The 17,392-nt window shown below is 58.6% G+C and overlaps 1 protein-coding gene across 1 annotated transcript in view; it reads left to right on the top strand.

Annotated features, from left to right (window-relative positions):
• Positions 1 to 17,392, top strand: part of COL27A1 (collagen type XXVII alpha 1 chain) — a 129,860-nt gene that overhangs the window by 13,535 nt on the left and 98,933 nt on the right. Inside the window, exons 4-5 of the mRNA XM_056138693.1 lie at positions 8,444 to 8,497; positions 12,896 to 12,949. Of these exons, the coding sequence (XP_055994668.1) occupies positions 8,444 to 8,497; positions 12,896 to 12,949 (108 nt within the window). The remainder of the gene's footprint in view (positions 1 to 8,443; positions 8,498 to 12,895; positions 12,950 to 17,392) is intronic.

Below are 17,392 nucleotides of genomic sequence, written 5' to 3'. Positions count from 1 at the left end.
ACTCCCTCGCCCAACTCAGGTACCGGGGCCTCGGGCCCAGACAGCTCGGCCCCCCACGCTGTGTGGGGGCCGGGGTCTCGGGGCCAGGGTCTCGGGGGCGGGGAGGAGGTGACTTAGCCCTGGGATGGGGGACTGAGGTCCTGGTTGGGGCTGTGAGCACGTGGCACCCCCACCCCCACCAGCCCGACCTCTCCAGGCTGCCTGCGGCGTGGACAGAGGGTGTCGTGGCCAAGGGCACAGAGCTGGAGTGAAGCAGGGCGTTTGGGTGTAGCATCCGCTCCGGGACCTGTGAGACGTCCTTGTTACTCACATTTTTTTTTTTCCTGGGCTCAGGGACGTGGCTCATTTCTGCTGTGAGTTTACCACTGGTCAGAGAGTTTTGTTCCACCTCACCCTTGTCGTGGGGCAGGCAAGGCACTGCTCAGAGAGGGCTGGCACTTGCCCGAGGACACACAGCTTGTAGGATGCAGTGCTGCGCCTTACCCTGAAACTCCCGCACATGCTATATTCCCACCCCTTGAGGGTTCTGTAGAGACCCTGAGACTTGGGCCCTGGGCGCTGGGGCCTTCTGAGATATGCCAGGCTCTGTCCTGGGCCTCAATGGACGAGCTCAGCATGTGTGGAATGTTCTGGGGCTCCTCCCAGGCAGTTTACGAGCCACTTGCACCGGCGGCCACTCGGTCCGGACGTCATGGGAACCGGCTCAGAGTAGGATGTGCAGGCCGGGCCCTGTGCATGCGCAGGGGAGGGGGCTGGGCCACTGACCAGGGCCACTGACGAGCACCAGGCCAACGACTCCCAGTGTGCTCTTGTGGCCGTGGGGTGCCCGGGGTGGGCCCGGGCCCCTTCCTGCCTGCCAGCCCTGAAGGACTGAGGACAGGAGGGGGCATGACGCTGACCTCTGCTTGGCTGGCATTTTGCCTCCCGCCCTGTACTGCCCCCTGGGCCCGCCCTCCGCTGACATAGAACCAGTCAGAGCCAAGGAGCTTCGAGAGGCGTTGTCTTCTGCACGGGGACGCAGGCAACACAGAGGTGATTCACATCTGACTAAACAGCCAGAAACAGTACGGCGGGCAGGGCACTTGCTTCGCATGCGCTCAACCAGGAGATGGTCCTCCGAGCCCTGCACCCGGAGGGAGTCCCTGAGCACAGAGCTAGGAGTAAGTCCTGAGCAACAGCTGGGTGTGGTTCTAAAACAGAACAAGAATTAGGATGATGATGAGAATGATGATGAGACTAATAACCTCTCACTAAATTAAAAGCTGCTGTATTGTCTACAGGGCGCCTTGGAGCCTCCGGGGGTTGGGGAACCCCTCTTTTTGCTCCCCTAGGTGTCTCCCCCTGACCCCTCCCGCCCCCAACATCCCACATCAGAGCTCAGTAGGAGCTGCCGAGATGATGGGCGTTTAGATCGGTCCGGTCTCCACACCTGATTCCAGAGCCTGATGCTGCCTCTTGGGAGCTCGGGGACCCTAGCGCTCTGAAGTCCGGGGGGCTGCTGGGTGTAAGATGATCACAGGTCCCCCCTCCCTGGGGTGTTAGCTGGGGGTTTGGCTGAGTGGCTTGGGGGAACTTCTGTCCTCTCCCTTGCGCTATAGTTCCCGGCTGGAACACGGTGGGCGTGGGAAGTGGTGGGGAGTGGACTCAGGGTGCGGGGTAGGGATGTGGGGTTGGGATGCGGAGTTGGGATGCAGGATCGGGATGCTGTGGCGGCCTGTAGTCCGCCCCCCTCCCCCTGCTTCCCCGGGGCTGCCAGGCAGAGGGAGCGTGGCAGACACAGAGTTCGGGCCCCAGGTGCCAGCAGAATCTGAAGCTCCCCAGTGGATCCCCAGGGAGCCTGGTTGGAAACGCTGAGCTGGGCCCCCACGGGGCGGCTTGGGGCAGACGCTGTGGTTTTCCGAAGCCGCACAGAAGCTGTACAGAAGCCCCGGCCCCGGGATGGTGTCAGGCCTCACTGATTCCCACACGGGCCGCCGGCATTTGCACACGCTTGGAGCTTTCGGTCGGCGTCACCTTGGAGAGATGGCCCAGGGCCTGGCTGGCAGCAGCTGCCCCATGACTATCTCTGAAATGAAAGAAGGAATTTGATCCCCACGGAAAGCAGGTCGTCCTGACTTTCTGGACAGGCTCCCTTGAGGTTATCCAGATCTCTGCGGCACGTGGGGAAGGAACAAGAATGCTCTGGGTTGGAGCCAGTTCCCTTATCCAGCCCCTTTTCTTTCTTTTCAAGAAATGCCAATTGAATGTCTTCGAGGTCCCAGGTGCTGTGTGACCTGGGGCTGGTCACTGAGCCTCTCTGAGCCTCTGTGAACTGGGAATTTGGGACCCATCTACCTTTCCAGGGTGGGTATGCAGGTTGGGAGACAACCTGGGTCCCTATGGCTTGTGGCTGTGCTGTTGAGGTGGAACCTTATTGCAGGAGAAGAGCGAGATGGGTGGTGTGTGTGGGGGGGGGGGGTACCAGAGGGGTGGATACAAGCTCCTGTGGGCTTGGAGACTCTTGCTCTGTGTTCGTGTTTTCTCCGGGAGGGAGATGAGCACCGTGGGGCGAGGGGCAGGAGCAGGCAGTAGCTGGGGAACCCGGCTGGCTGGGCGTAGAGGTGGGGCTCTGGGGGGGGGGGGTGCAGTTGCTGTGACCTTTTTACCTCTGCACCAGCTGTGACTGCATGTCCCGGCTTGGTTTGTGTGGGCTTGTTCCCCGCCATCCCCCCAGCTGGGGCGTGGGGTGGCTCTGGGTCTCCAGGGATTTTCGCCCTGTTGGGGCTGGACTTTGAGACCTTAATTCTCACCGACAGGATGCCAAGCGCCTTGGGCCGCGTTGCCCTGGGTACACACCTCAGTGGGGCGCAGAGCAGGGTTTATCCTTGCCTGCAACTCAGGTGCAGGCGGCAGCATCCCAGGAACTCGTCAGGGGAGGTCCCTGAAGGCACAGTGCTGGGTGGGTGGGGGCGGGGATGGTGGGGGAGGGGAGGTGTTTCCGGAACCAGGGGGAGTGAAGCTGAGAACAGGCATCTCCAGCCGCCCAACAGGGAGAGGGTTGGTGACCCAGCATTGCCCCTGTCTAATCTCTTGCTGGCGACCCCCTCGTGGCCCAACCCAGATAGACACAGAGAGTAGGAAGCCGGGACTCGGAATCAGCCGGAATGTGCACGAAAATCTGTGCCCGTGGGCATCACATGCCCATTTTACAGCTGGACAGACTGAGGAAGCCCAGAGGCTATACAGAGCAGCTCGGTCCCACCAAGATAAAGGCCTTTCTCGAGGCCAGAGGCTGGGGGTGCCAGGCTCTGTACCCTGGGAGAGATTCTTGGCGCCCAGAGGTGGGAGCATGCTTGGAGAGTGAGTCGCTCCCTGCCCCCAGAGTCACACTCACTCCAGACACGCAGCAAAGGCCCCGAGACTCAAGGGTGCAGCTCGGGGTCCCCCTGCAGGCCTGGACTCGGGGCCCCCAGCTGCCCGGGCGCCCTCTCCCTGCCCCTGGCCGTGCCTGCCAGCCCTTCCTGCTGTCCGCCAGCTGGACAGGCAGGCCCCCTCCGGCTGGACACAAGGGTGGGCTTGTTCTGGGGTCGGGGATCCCCTCGGGCGGGCTGTCCGCGGCCGGGACCCTCGGGGGAAGCCCAGCGCGGGGGCTGGTGGTGGTTTCCATGACTCCCTTTGCGTGAGCTCCGGGCTCCGGCCCCCTCTGCCTCCTCCAGACAGGCCTGCGGCCCCCGCGGACCTCACCCCCTGGCTCGGGCCTCTCAGAGGCCCTGTTGTTTGCAGCGTGGAGTGGAAAATCCCCCCACCCCCTCCCGCCCTGGCCTCGTGAATCAGACCCAGTCTTCGCGCAGGCCCTGGAAAGAAGCAGAATATTTTTTCCACTCTTTGCACGGAGATCAGGCAAGGGCTCGGGTCTGGGAGCGGGCAGCAGGGAGCGGAGCCCCCCCCCCCCCACCTCCACCCCCAGCCTCATTGACAAGAGTGTGCTCTTGTGGGCCAGGGTGGGGCGGGTCAGGCGGGTGGCCGCAGCTGAATGCTGAGCCCTGGGTGGGGCAGTGTGGTCCTGTGGGGGTGCTCTGGTACCACCCCCCCCCGGCTCCCCGCTGGCCCTTGGTCCTCTGCAGACTCTGAGGACGAGCGTGAGCTGGAGCCTTGGAGCTTGGACAGGAGGATTACCGGGAGGGCGTGCACCTCTCCTAGGAGGGTCCCTTGGAGGTCCCACAAACCACCCACCTCCCTCTGCCTGGGAACTTGACAGCCCTCTGCAGTTCTCTGGGCAGGAGTTTGTGATAGTTTAGTGATGAGATGAGAATCCCCCCGCCCCCGTGCCTCAGGGGCCGTGGGAGCGGGTCCTCATGGGGAGTGCGCACCGTAGGTGCCCACAGGCGGGAAAGGATTCATCAGGTTTGCACATACGGGCTCAGAAGGCATCATGCAGCACTGGGTCCAGGCTGAGCCACGTTCTGTACAGTGTGGCATTGAAAAGTGACTTTGCCTCTCTGAGCTTCTCTCTGGCTTCAGAGACACTGGCGGTGATGAGACAGCAATGCTTGGCCTTGTCCTTTGAGACCCCGGCAAGCTACCAAGAGTATCCTGCCCGCATGGCAGAGCCTGGCAAGCTCCCCGTGGCGTATTCGATATGCCAAAAACAGTAACAGCAACGGTTCTCATTCCCCTGACCCTGAAAGAGCCTCCAATAGGGCAGCGTTGGGAAAGACGAGTTAGGAGAGGCTGCTAAAATCTCAGGGCTGGGATGAATGCAGACATTACTGGCACCCGCTCGAGTAAATCGATGAACAGTGGAATGACAGTATTTCAGTGATCCCCGACTCTCTCTGGCTTTCTGGGTTATCTGCAAGGCCAGTGCCGGGAGAGACCCTTGAGGAAGAGAAAGCATTTGCTACACCCCAAACATCTCCAAGAGGAGGGTTTGGAGTGTCGAGCTGGGGAGCTGCTCGCTGCTAGTGGACAAGCAGCAGCTGGCCTTGCGGCCTGGGGACAGCCACAGTGCCCCAGCAGGACCAGGCCTGTGTGCGCCTCAGTCATCGTGTGGGAGATGAGCGTCCTCACTTCACGGCCGCCAAGTTTCCATTGTTTCTGGGGTGCTGGGGATGGAACCCAGCTTTCATGCATGCAAGCATGCTCTCCTCCTCTGAGCCATGTCCTGGCCCCTCGTCCTACTGGCCCCTTGTTGGGGCTTGAGCTATAGTAGAGTGGGTTCGAGCCGCAGCACCCCATGTTGTCTCCTGAGCACCACCAGGAGTAATCCCTGAGTGCAGAGCCAGGAGTAAGCCCTGAGCAGCTCCAAGTGTAGCTCCATTCATTAAAAACTAAAATGAAAAACAAAGAAGGGAGGCCTGCAGACTGGATGTAGCACTGTAGCTCTGTCCTCCCATTGTTCATCAATTTGCTCGAGCGGGCATCAGTAATGTCTCCATTGTGAGACTTACTGTGTTTGGCATATCGAATATGCCATGGAGAGCTTGCCAAGTTCTGCCATGCGGGCGGGATATTCTTGGTAGCTTGCTGGGCTCTCTGAGAGGGGAAGAGGAATCGAACCCGGGTCGGCCGTATGCAAGGCAAACGTCCCACCCTCTGTGCTATCGCTCCAGCCCACCCAAAGCCACACAGGTAGAAACTGGGGTGTTCTGGGGGGAAACCCAGAAGTGCATTCTGCCATTCTCAGGTGTGGGGGGCTGGGAGCAAGCTGTACCCCTCAGCCCCCCTGAATCCCATCTCTGCAGAGCTGGACCCAGAAAGATACACCATCCCCGCAGCCCCCAGGGAGGAAGAGAGATTTCTTCCTACTTGCACAGAGGAACCCCGGAGCCCAGAGGTGGCCGGGACTGGCCCAAGCCCTCTACCCTCCATTCCGAACTCTTTGACTTCCTGGGCTTCGTCCCCCACCACCCTCCCCCACCCCCCGCCGCCTGTCTGGCTCTCTCTCCTCATCTTTGTTCACGGGCCCGTAAGCATGTGGGGGACGCTGCCCGCCGTGCGCGTGCGGGATTAATGAACCAGCCAAACCCGACTGGTCTTTCAACACCGGCTTTAACTCTGGGCAAGGAGACCTGGAATCGCCTTGACGGTTGTTTGAAACAGATGAATTCCCCAGGCCTCACACATCCTCGAAAGTTTGGCTTCCTCCAAGGGCTCCGCGCTCCTTTATTTATTTATTTTTACGGCCTTTATTTGTGCCTTGGGGATAGGAGGCACAGAAGCGATTGAACCCTCCGTGGGGAGAGTGGTGAAGGACGAGGGTCCGCGGAAGGTCTCTCTCTCTCTCTCTCTGCAAGTCAGGGGGCAAAAGTGAGCCAGAAGCAGCAAGAGATGAGTGGCTACTTCATCAGCCCCTGGGTTGCCGCTCTTCCTGTGTCCGGTAAGACAGACAGATGGACAGAGTCTCTGACCCTAGTGCCGCTTAGGCCTTTCTCATGTGCCCGGTGGGGTGCCACTGAACATGAACATCGCCCAGCGGGCATGTGCCTGGGCCAGGTGAGCTGGAGGCCAGCTGGCTAGGAGAGAGGATGAGGCCAGGTGACACAGGAGTGTCAGGAGGGGCGGTTGCAGTTTTGGGGGGGCTGTGATGAAGGTGGGACCCAGACATGGCCGCTCGAGTGGGGGGACACATGGGTGATGATTCTGCCTCAGAGAGGTGGGGGTCTCAGTTGCAGGTGAACCCAACCAACAAAGCCAGCAGCGCCCCGAAGCCATTCTGTGTGGTTTGGGTCACCTGAGTTGTGTCCCTTAGGTTTGCACCGTACCACAGTCCTCCAAGTATGCCATCACCAGCTGTCAAAATGCGTAGACCTTAATTTAAGATACATTTTTGTGTGTTTTCTTTTGTTCGTTTTTGACCAACAGGCAGCAGTGCCCAGGTGATAACTCCTGGCTCTGCCCTCAGAGATCATTCCTGGCAAACTCAGGAGACCGTATAGATAAACTCGGGTCAGTTGTGTGCTAGGCAGATGCCCTGTCCGCTGTACTATCACTCCGGCTCCGAAAATACCTTATTGTGGGCTGGAGTGATAGTCCTGGGAGTAAAGGCGCTTGCTTTGCGTGATGCTGTTTGAGCCCTGCCAGGAGTGACTCCTGAGCACAGAGCCAGGCGTAAGCCCTGAGCATCACTGGATGTGGCTCCGAAATCTAGAGGAAAAGAAATACTTGGAGGAAGGGAGGGAGGAAGGGAGATGGAGGGAAAGAGGAAGGGAGAAGAGGAGGCAGGCAAGTCAGTCACTGAGAAAGAAAAAAGAGAGAAAGAAATGAAAGAAAGAAAGATGCAAGGAAGAAGGAGTGGGAGGGAGTACAGGAGGGAGGGAGAAAGAAAGAAGAAAGAAAGAAAGAAAGAAAGAAAGAAAGAAAGAAAGAAAGAGGGAGGGAAGAAGAAAGGAGGAAGGAAGGAAGGAAGGAAGGAAGGAAGGAAGGAAGGAGGAAGGAAGGAAGGAGGAAGGAAGGAAGGAAGGAGGAAGGAAGGAGGAAGGAAGGGGGAAGGAAGGAGGAACCAAGAAAGGAAGGAGGAAGGGAGGAGGAAGCAAGGAAGGAAAGAGGAAGAAGGAAGGAAGAAAGGAAGGAAGGAAGGAAGGAAGGAAGGAAGGAAGGAAGGAAGGAAGGCAGGCAACCTGCAGTGAGCTGGTGCAGCTGGAGGGTGCCCACTGGTGGGCGTTTCCGGTTGCTGGGATCTTCTGTGAGTGCAAAGTGCAATGTATGCAAAGCGCTGCCCATCGAGCTGCAGTCAGTACGGCACAGCCGTCTCCCAGGTGTGTGTCCACGTGCACCTTCTCTCATTCCATCCCCGTGACAGGTGGGGTCCCCAGTCCCCCTTTCACGGGCACGTTCCCTTAAGAAACTTGCCTCAGCCCGGCAGGCACGAGGCGGCAGCACTGTGAACCGGCCTCTCCCCGCCTCCCCCTCTGCCTCTGCATGCTGCACCAGGACACTGCTTCCTGCGACCTCACACCTTGGGTCCCATCTTCACTCTGATGTGGCAGCGGGTCTGTGTGTGCCCTGTGGTCTCCTGCTGTTGGAGTTTCTCAGATATTGGAATGAGGAGGGCAGACACCTGGGTCACTGGCTCCTTGGTGGAGATCAGGGCCCCGTGCGTGGGACAGGCTTCTAAGCAGACAATTCCTCGAATCTCAGACTTTCAAGTAGCAGGAAGACGGAACTTGGGCCAGTGTTGGGAGGAATCAAGGGAGGCTTCTCCGGAGGAGGTGATACCCGGGATAAAGTAATAAAGACAGAGGCTTCAAGAAAGATCAAGAAAAATAAAGCAACACGAAACACCAGCCACCAAAGCCTGAAAACTCCCAAGAGCACCTTTAGGCCAGGTGGCTCCATTGTCTCTACCAGGATCATTTCCATGCCCAGAGCCCTGGACAGGCTTTTTATTGAGTTACTGCCTGGACCCCACCCCCACCCCCACCCCACGGCCACCACTGATACTGTTTTCTCCCTTTCTCTGCAGGGTCCCCCCGGGTTGCCAGGACTCCCTGGACCCCCAGGAGCACGGGGCCCTCGGGTAAGTGTTGTGTGCTGGCCTTGGGCGCTGTGACCGGTGGCCCTGCTAGTGTCCTCAGACTGGTCCTGCCTTTCCTAGGGCCCATTTCCCACATTGTTCGAAGGTGTGGGGTGGGGAGTGGGGGTGGGGGGCGGAATTAAGCAGGCAGGGTCTTTGCCCTGCATGTAGCCGATCCACATTCCATCCCCGGCACCCTCTCACATCTCCTGAGCCCCGCCAGGGGCGATTCCCGAGTGCAGGGTCAGGAGTCAGCCCTGAGCATTGAAAGTCATGACCCTTAAAATGGAAAAAGAGGGGCTGGAGAGATAGCACAGCGGGTAGGGCGTTTGCCTTGCATGCGGCTGACCCGGGTTCAATTCCCAGCATCCCATATGGTCCCCTGAGCACCGCCAGGAGTAAGTCCTGAGTGCAGAGCCAGGGGTAACCCCTGTGCATCGTCAGGTGTGATCCCAAAAGCAAAAAAAAAAAAAAAGGGAAAGAAATAAAATAGAAAACGAATGCAGCAAAATAAACAAACCAAAGGAGTGGCCTCGGGGCTCCTGAGTGTGACCGGCGTGGCCTCCTTCAGGGGTGTCCATGGCCGCGGTGGGTATCTCAGCATCCTGCTGTGGACACAGTCCTGCAGGGCACCTGCCATGGCTGACGGCTTTGTCCGGGAGGGAGCTGTCTGGCCTCTGCTCCTCTGCAGGACGGTTTTGGGGTAGGGGGTGCCCTCCCAGAGCCGTGCCAGGGTGGGAGAGAAGGAGCCCCTCGCGCTGAGAGCTTTCCCCCACCTCCGAGGCTGACCCCCGAACCTGCCCGCCTGCATGTCCAGCCTATTCTGCGCCTGCGCCAGGTGCTGCCCTCACACAGATTGGCACCGGATGAGGAGGGATGAGGGATAACAACGCTGAGCATCAGGGTGATGGGGGAGGCCGGACCAGAACCCGGGCTCTGGTCCTGGAGGGGAGCATCCCCCCCCCCCTTCTCCAGAGTGACAGACCCACACGGGGCATCTGTGTCCTGACTGAACTGGCTTTTCCCACGCTGGGTGCCTGGTGCATATTTTTAGCTCGGAGCCCAGCGGATGGTTCTGGTTATGCAATTACTTGAGCACTGGGTCCCCCCACCGCCTGCCCTGGCTTTGTGCTCTGGGCCCCGGGCATTGGAATGAATCTGCTCTGTGAAGGGGCATTTCCTTCTGGCTTCTGAGCTCCGTGGAGCTTGTCCCCAGAGCTGGAGAGTACAGAGGTTCCGGGGGCGTGGCTGGACACGGGAGTGGCCCCTGCCCAAGCATCCCAGCCTCCGGGAGTCTGCGCGCCTCTCGTCTCCCCTGACCCCTCAGCCTCTGCTTCCTGGGTGCGGGTGGCCCCAGTACTGGTGACTCAGATCCAATGCCCCACCCTTGCCTCGGGCTTCCTGCAGCCTGGCCCTCTTCATGGCCCTCTGCCCCCTCTGGGTGTTCCTGGCCACTTTCTGTGACAGCCTGTCAAGCGTTTCCTCCAGCCCCCCCCCCCCCCCCCCCACCCCCCGCCTCCTGAGAACTAGCTTCCAGCACCGCCCGCCTTTCTCAGGCTGGAAGAGTGAGATTCCCAAAGGTCCCATTACTTCAGACAAAGTCCAGCCCAGAGCCAGGGTTGTCTCCTAAGCCGCCGGACCCCAAGACCCAGAATCTTAACCATTTGGTGTAATATACGTATATATGTTTCTATCTACTTAGCTTGGCCTGGAGCGATAGCACAGTGGGTAGGGCGTTTGCCTTGCATGCGGCTGACCCGGGTTCGATTCCTCCGCCCCTCTTGGAGAGCCCAGCAAGCTACTGAGAGTATCCTGCTCGCACGGCAGAACCTGGCGTATTCAATATGCCGAAAACAGTAACAACAAGTCTCACAATGGAGACGTTACTGGTGCCTACTCGAGCAAATCGATGAACAACGGGAGGACAGTGCTACAGTGCTACTTAGCTTGGGCTTCTCTGGGACCGAGGCAAGCCCCGGTGGCTTCTCTCTTTACCGTGACCCCCTGCAGCAGATTCTGGGTAAACCGTGTAGGAGAAAAAAGCCCTGACTGCCCCGCCACCCTTCAAAGCTGTACGATCTTAACCAAGGCCCTCCCTGTCTCTGCCCCTCAGTTTCCCCATCGGTAAAGACTCAGAGCCTGGTAAGGCATCCTCCAAGCTCCCTCCTCATCCCACCCCACTCCCCCCACCCCCGCCACCACCTCCCCTCCCTGCCCTGGAATTCCAGGAGGCAGCGAGAGTCTCCTGACATACTTCTCGGGCTCCCCCTATGCCCCCACCCAGTGTCCTGCTTTGAGACTGGAAATTCCATAGATCATAAAATTCCAGAGATAGTAGAGTGCTCAGCCGGAACCACCCTGAGCAGCCTCTCGGCTTACAGAGGGCACCGCTGCTGCTCGGGGTCAAGCAGGAGCGGGCTGAGGTCCCCAGGGCTGGGTGGCATGGCCCTCTCCACCTCCACATCGTGTCCCCCGACCCCAGTCCGCAGGAGCCTGGCAGGGAACCCCTTGAGCCCTCCCCCCAGCCGGTTGGCCAGCCCGCAACATTTCGTAGAATCTGTCTCCTTGGCTCACAGTCAACTATGTCCTTCATTTCTCTGCAAGGCAGAGGCTGGGGCGGGGTGGGGAGGAGGGGGCGGGGGGAGCAGGAAGTCCCCCATGTACGGGAGCTTGCAGAGGGGGTGCTCGGTGTTCTGTCTCTGGGGGAGCCGGGACGTGGCTGGGCTGTGAGGTGAGACCCTGGGGGCTTGGGCTGGGTGTGTATCAACCCTTTCCGGTTCTATACAGGCCAGATAGGAAGACTGAGCTAGGCTTGGGGAGGCTCACACCGGGCAGCAGGTCAGACATGCAGTTCCTCGCAGGTGCCCGGAGACAGGGTGGACAGCTGGCCGAGGGTGGGAGCCCTGGGTATTTTGAAGGGAGAGCCACCTGGCACCCCCATTCTGGGTGAGCCCTGAGCCCAGCTCCATCTCCACAGGATGCACTGAGGCATCGAGGAAGAGGGAGGGCCCAGGTTGGAATGTGACAGGCTGCAGCTGGGCCCTGGCCGCAGAGAGGGAGGAAGGAAGCAAGTCCTTACAGCCCGCCAGATGGGTCAAGGGGGACCAGGATGACAAGGGGAGTGTGGCTAGAGGCCGGCGTGGGCGCCAGCACCACGTTCTCTTCCCCCAAGGCCCCAGATTATCCCTGCTGGACCAAGACCACCCCCTCCCTGGAAGGTCCCCTCACCCCCAACTCTGGCTTGTCGACAGGACTGGGCTGTAGGGGCAGAGCCTAGGGCCCTCAGGGGAGAAAGCAGGTCCCGGGTGGCTGAGGCAGCCGGCCCGCTCCTTGGGGGGATTCTGGTACGGCCTGGGAAAGCAGCCCCATGAATCAGCTCCGCTGTGGGGGCCAGCAGGCCCGGGGCCCAGGCCTTGCCTGGCCAGCACTCGGCTCGAAGCCCTGGACCAGCTTTCTCCCCATCTCTCCCGAGGGTCCGCAAGGAGCCCTGAGCTCACAGCCAGTGGGAGCCAAGAGACGCGCCAAGAGCAGCTTGGTGGAGAAGTGGGACGATTTTTCCTTCACTGTGTTCCTAGAGGCCTGGCAGGGGTCTCCGGGGTGGACAGCTTCCTTCTCGAAGGTTCCTTGGAGGAGGTTGCCATTGAACCAGGCTGAGAAAGATTGCCTGGGTTTCTGCTGAGAAGGCATGCCTGACTGTCATGGACTAAGGCCATAGAAAAGGGGGAAAGTTCCAGATGTGGAGGAGAGAGGCAGGGAGCTCTGCGTGTTCTGAGACCGAGGAAGGGGTGGGGGTGGGAGGGCTGGAGGGTGACTGGGGAGAGTGCGGTGGGCATCAGCATCCTCTCTGGCGCTCCCGTGGGCACTTGAGTCAAGGGCATGTAGGTAGAGTTGGGAGATGACTCTAGAACTCGGGGTTTTTTGGTTTGTTTGTTTTGTTTGTTTTGGCTTTTTGGGTCACACCTGGCGATGCACAGGGGTTGCTCCTGGCTCTGCACTCAGGAATTACTCCTGGCGATGCTCGGGGTGACCATATAGGCATATGGGATACTGGGAATCGAACCCGGGTCGGCTGCCTGCAAGGCAAACACCCTACCTGCTGTGCTGTTGCTTCAGCCCCAGGAGATCTGGGTTTGATCCCTGGCACCACATGGTTCCCTCACTTGCAGGTACCTTGCCAGGGGTCGCTCCTGAGCAAGCACCCCTCCCCCACCCCCCCCCAAAACCCCAAACAACAAACAGGGTAAGAAAGGTATTCACAGTGGCGTGGCCCCGGGCCAGTAGCCCATGCACCAGTGAAGTGCATGCTGCCCTGACAGTCGTGCTGGGACCGGAGGGCAGCCTTGGTGGGTGCCAGGATGCACACTCCCCTTTTCCATCACCCCTTCTTTCCTTTCCTTCCAGGGTCCTCCTGGGCCTTACGGAAGCCCCGGGCGCCCTGGCCCGCCCGGAGCCAAGGTGAGTGACTGTGGTGTGGGGGGTGCTGGGCTGAGTTGGGGGGAGTCCCTTGGGACTGCAGGAGGCAGAGCCAGGCCACGCGCAGACCCTCCTGGGTGCTGAACGCATTGCCAGGCTGGAGACGCGGGGAGGCAGGAGGGTGGGACGGACAGCTGGTACCCAGGGCCTTGGCTGGGGGACCGGAAGTTCCCTGGGCACTGAGGCTGGTGTGGGGGCTGGAGGGGGGAACCGGTGCTGCTGACCAGGACACCCCAAGCATCCTTTAGGTTGAGATGTCAGAAGACTCACTCCTAGGGGGGTGGGGGGGTGGGAACATTGTTAGGGAAGGTGGGTGGAGACCAGGATGGAGGCAGGAGCCGGGGGGGGGGGCAGGGCGTGAATTGGGGGTGATGGGACTGTCCTATCAGCTTTGGGGTACAGAGGGGAGAAAGAGGGGTGCAGAGGGGTGTAGAGGACTTGGTGGTGGGCCCAGGCATCTCAACCAGTACCCCGGGAGAGAGAAGAAAAGGACCCCGAACTTGAGCCCAGCCCAGGAGACACCATCTGTGAGTGAACATTGGCGCTCAGCACATGCCTGAGCTGGAGGGAGAGTACAGGGAATGGGGGGTGGGGGATGGGGGACGGTCAGAATGTATAGGAGCCATCTCCTCCAGGGAACCCTCCAGGATTGCGCCAGTGAACGTTGCCCGGAGACCAGAGACCAGAGTGTTCTGATGATGGGGTGGAACTTCCGTGGCCAGTCTTGATAGACAGAGCCACTCTCGGGACAGGGCCTGGCCTGTTCGGGGGTCTGGGCGGACATACTGGGGGTCAGCCCAGAAGGGCGCGTGAGCTGGGGGTGGGGTGCGGGGCAAGGAGAGCCACCAGCGCAGCACAGCACTGCACCTGGGGTGGAGCAGGTGAAGTACTCACCCAGCTGTGGGGGGGGGGGGGAGTCATGAAGGGTGCTCCGGAGCGGAGTGTTCCTGACTCTGGGAGCCGAGTCCCCGATTACGCGGTGGCCGTGTGCGTGTCGGGGACCCTGGCAGGACACAGCAGCCCCCTCTCAGGCCTCCCTTAGCACTTAAAATGTAAAAACGTGTGGCAGCGGCAGGTCTGGGCCCAGACCCTGCAGGCCTGAGCCCAGAGGACAGAGGCTCCTCAGAGAGGCCCAAGGTGGAGGCCAGAGTGGCCGGGACAGGGTGAAGCAGCGGGCCCCGGGCTCCACCAGGATGTGGGGTCAGGAGCTTTGCTGATGCCAGTGCCCCTGAGGCCAGGAGCTGGCTTGTTGGGATGCTGGGGCCGGCTGGCCTCCCCCAGGGGCAGTGTCAGCCTGTCCTCGGCCCCAGCCACCCAAGGGACCATCCCTGGTGTCTGTCAATCAGCAGACGTTTGTCGAGTTCCTACAGAGTGCGGCCGAGGGGGACGTCCATCCACTGGTGTGGGAGCTGGGGGGCTGGGGGGCTCAGGACTGACGGGTCTGTAGGGGTGAGTCCCATGGGGTAGGGACAGGGCAGGGGATTGGCCCATGACGGCAGTAGTTGGTCTGTGTCCCCAGATCCGTGGGCTTGACATGTGCCAGGGGCCCACGGCTGCCAGCCTGTGCCTCTCTGCAGGCTCTGTGTGTGCCCGGGCCTCTGCAGGCCCACCAGGAAGGAGGCAGAGAGGCCAGACCTCTGCGCTGACTGAGCGTGGGGGCCCGGCCCAAGTCCAGGAAGGTGGGGACACCTGGCAGTGCTCAGGGACCATATGAGGTGCTGGTCACACGTGGACAGCCATTTACAGTGCCTTAAGCAACCTCCCTCCCTCCCTCCCTCCCTCCCTCCCTCCCTTCCTTCCTTCCTTCCTTCCTTCCTTCCTTCCTTCCTTCCTTCCTTCCCTCCTTCCGTTCTTCCTTCCTCCTTTACTTCTTCCCTCCTCCCTCCCTCCTTCCTCCCTCCCTCCTTCCTTCCTTCTTTCCTGTCTCCCTTCTTCCCTCCCTTCCTTCCTTCTTCCCTCCCTCCCTCCCTTCCTTCCTTCCTTCCTTCCTTCCTTCCTTCCTTCCTTCCTTCCCTCCCTCCTCCCTCCCGCCCTCCCTCCCGCCCTCCCTCCCTCCCTCCCTCCCTTCCTTCTTTCCTGTCTCCCTCCCTCCCTCCCTCCCTCCCTCCCTCTCTCCCTCCCCCTTCCTTCCTTCTTCCCTCCCTCCCTCCCTCCCTCCCTCCCTCCCTCCCTCCCTTCCTTCCTTCCTCCTTTGCTTCTTTCTTTCTTTCCTCCTCCCTCCCTCCTTCTTCCTTCTTTCCTGTCTTCATTCCTTCCTTCCTGTCTCCCTCCCTTCCTTCCTTCCTTCCTTCCTTCCTTCCTTCCTGTCTCCCTTCCTTCCTATCTCCCTTCCTTCCTTCCTTCCTTCCTTCCTTCCTTCCTTCCTTCCTTCCTTCCTCCTTTGCTTCTTTCTTTCTTCCATCTTCCCTCCCTCCTTCCTTCTTTCTTTCCTTCCTTCCTTCCCTCCCTTCCCTCCTCCCTTCTTTCTTCCCTCCCTTCCTCCCTTCTTCCCTCCCTCCCTCCCTCCCTCCCTCCCTCCCTTCCTTCCTTCCTTCCTTCCTCCTTTACTTCTTTCTTTCTTCCCTCCTCCCTCCCTCCTTCCTTCTTTCCTGTCTCCCTCCTCCCTTCCTTCCTAAATCCATCGATGTCTTAAGGTAATTAAGGCTTCATCTCCTTAGCTAATCTCTCTCAGCCTGTTTTCCCCTGCTCAGCATACCGTGGCGGCTGCGGCAGTGGCCATGCTCTTGACCTGAGTCCTCCACGGTGTCTGACACTCATAGACGGTGTCTGACGCTGTGTCAGACTGATTGGCGAGAGTCCTTCCCTGACCTTAACGTCCAGTTGATGCTTCTCTACTTTGCTTTTTGCCATAGACACTTCTTACCCATTCTGTGATCACAAAGATACTTTTTCTATGTGTTTTCTTCATGGTTATTTCACCTTTAAATTAATTAATGGGATTAATTTTTATTTGGGGAGGGGGTTGAAGCAGTGTCCTAATTTTATTTTCCATCTAATAATAAATTATCTACACTGGAGCGATAGCACAGTGGTAGGGCGTTTGCCTTGCACGCAGCCAACATGGCCGACCGGAGTTCGATTCCTCCGCCCCTCTCGGAGAGCCCGGCAAGCTACCGAGAGTATCTCGCCCACACGGCAGAGCCTGGCAAGCTCCCCGTGACGTATTCGATATGCCAAACACAGTAACAACAAAGTCTCCAATGGAGACGTTACTGGGCCCGCTCGAGCAAATCAATGAACAACGGGAGGACAGTGACAGTGACAGTGAATCTTTACTCTGTTAATTATTATTTGATAGACCATAATCTATCTTAGGCCAAATATATTTCATTTCCCTGCATGCATATTTTTATGCTTGTAAAATGCCATTTTATATGACATTTATTGTCTTGATCCTATGTGTGTTTCCCCTCTCTTTGAAAAAATAATTCTGACTGTTCTGTCAGATGAACTTTATGCCCTTTTTAATGAGTTTCATAAAAACCGTTGGGATTTTTCACTGGGATGCCTTAAATGTGTATGTTAATTTGTGAAAAATTATCATCTTTAAGATAATACATTTTCTTATCTAAAACTTTGGCGTGTCTCCCCATTTTTTATTGAGTTTTAAAAAATGTAACTTAGTAAAATTTTATCATTTTTATTGCATAAACCCTGCGTGTCTCTTATTAAGTTTGTACTTAGACCGTTTATAAATTTGTAACTTTAAGCCTGTTACAAATAGGATACTTTCCCCATTAAAGTTTCTAGCTGGCTCTCAGCTATTGAATAGAGCTACTGAATTCTGTGTTTTTGTAGTTTTCATGTTTATTTTACAGCCATGCCTCCCTGGATAATCTTACTAGTTTTAGCAGGGCTCTGATACATTCCTCCCTGTGGTTTGGGGACAGTTACTCACTCTTTGCAGAGCAGGAAATAGTCCGTCTCTTCCCTCCCTATGTCAGCCATTGCCATTTGTTTTTCCTGCTTTGTTACATTGGCAGAATGTTCTACCCACATGGAATGGCTGTGGCAGCACAGAGAGCTTGCGGCCTGAGCCAGTGATAACTTATCCCAGCCCTCGAGCTGCTTCTTGCAGTGCTGGGCATCCAGCCGCTCCTTTGGGATGTGTCTTAGACTGTCCTTGTGCTGGGCTCTGGGGACCAGCAATGATCTGGCACTTGGGGTCAACGGAGACCTGCATGGGGGTGTTCTCCATCCCGTGTGATGTTTTCCTGCCTCATCTCACCTCTCTAAACACTTGATCCACCAGACTCCCCCTCTTTTCTCCCTGCAGGAGAAAAGCTCCGTCTAGGGGCTGGGGCAATAGCATAGCAGGTGGGCGTTTGCCTTGCCCCCCGACCGACCAGGTTTGATTCCCAGCATCCCTTATGGTCCCCTCCTGAGCACTACCAGGAGTCATTCCTGAGTGCAGAGCTAGGAGTA

This window comes from Sorex fumeus, unplaced genomic scaffold (genome assembly GCF_029834395.1).
Source record: "Sorex fumeus unplaced genomic scaffold, SorFum_2.1 ptg000129l, whole genome shotgun sequence".
NCBI lineage: Eukaryota > Metazoa > Chordata > Mammalia > Eulipotyphla > Soricidae > Sorex > Sorex fumeus.
The sequence above is the reverse complement of the archived record's forward strand: the minus strand, read 5'-3'. Positions and strand labels throughout refer to the sequence as shown.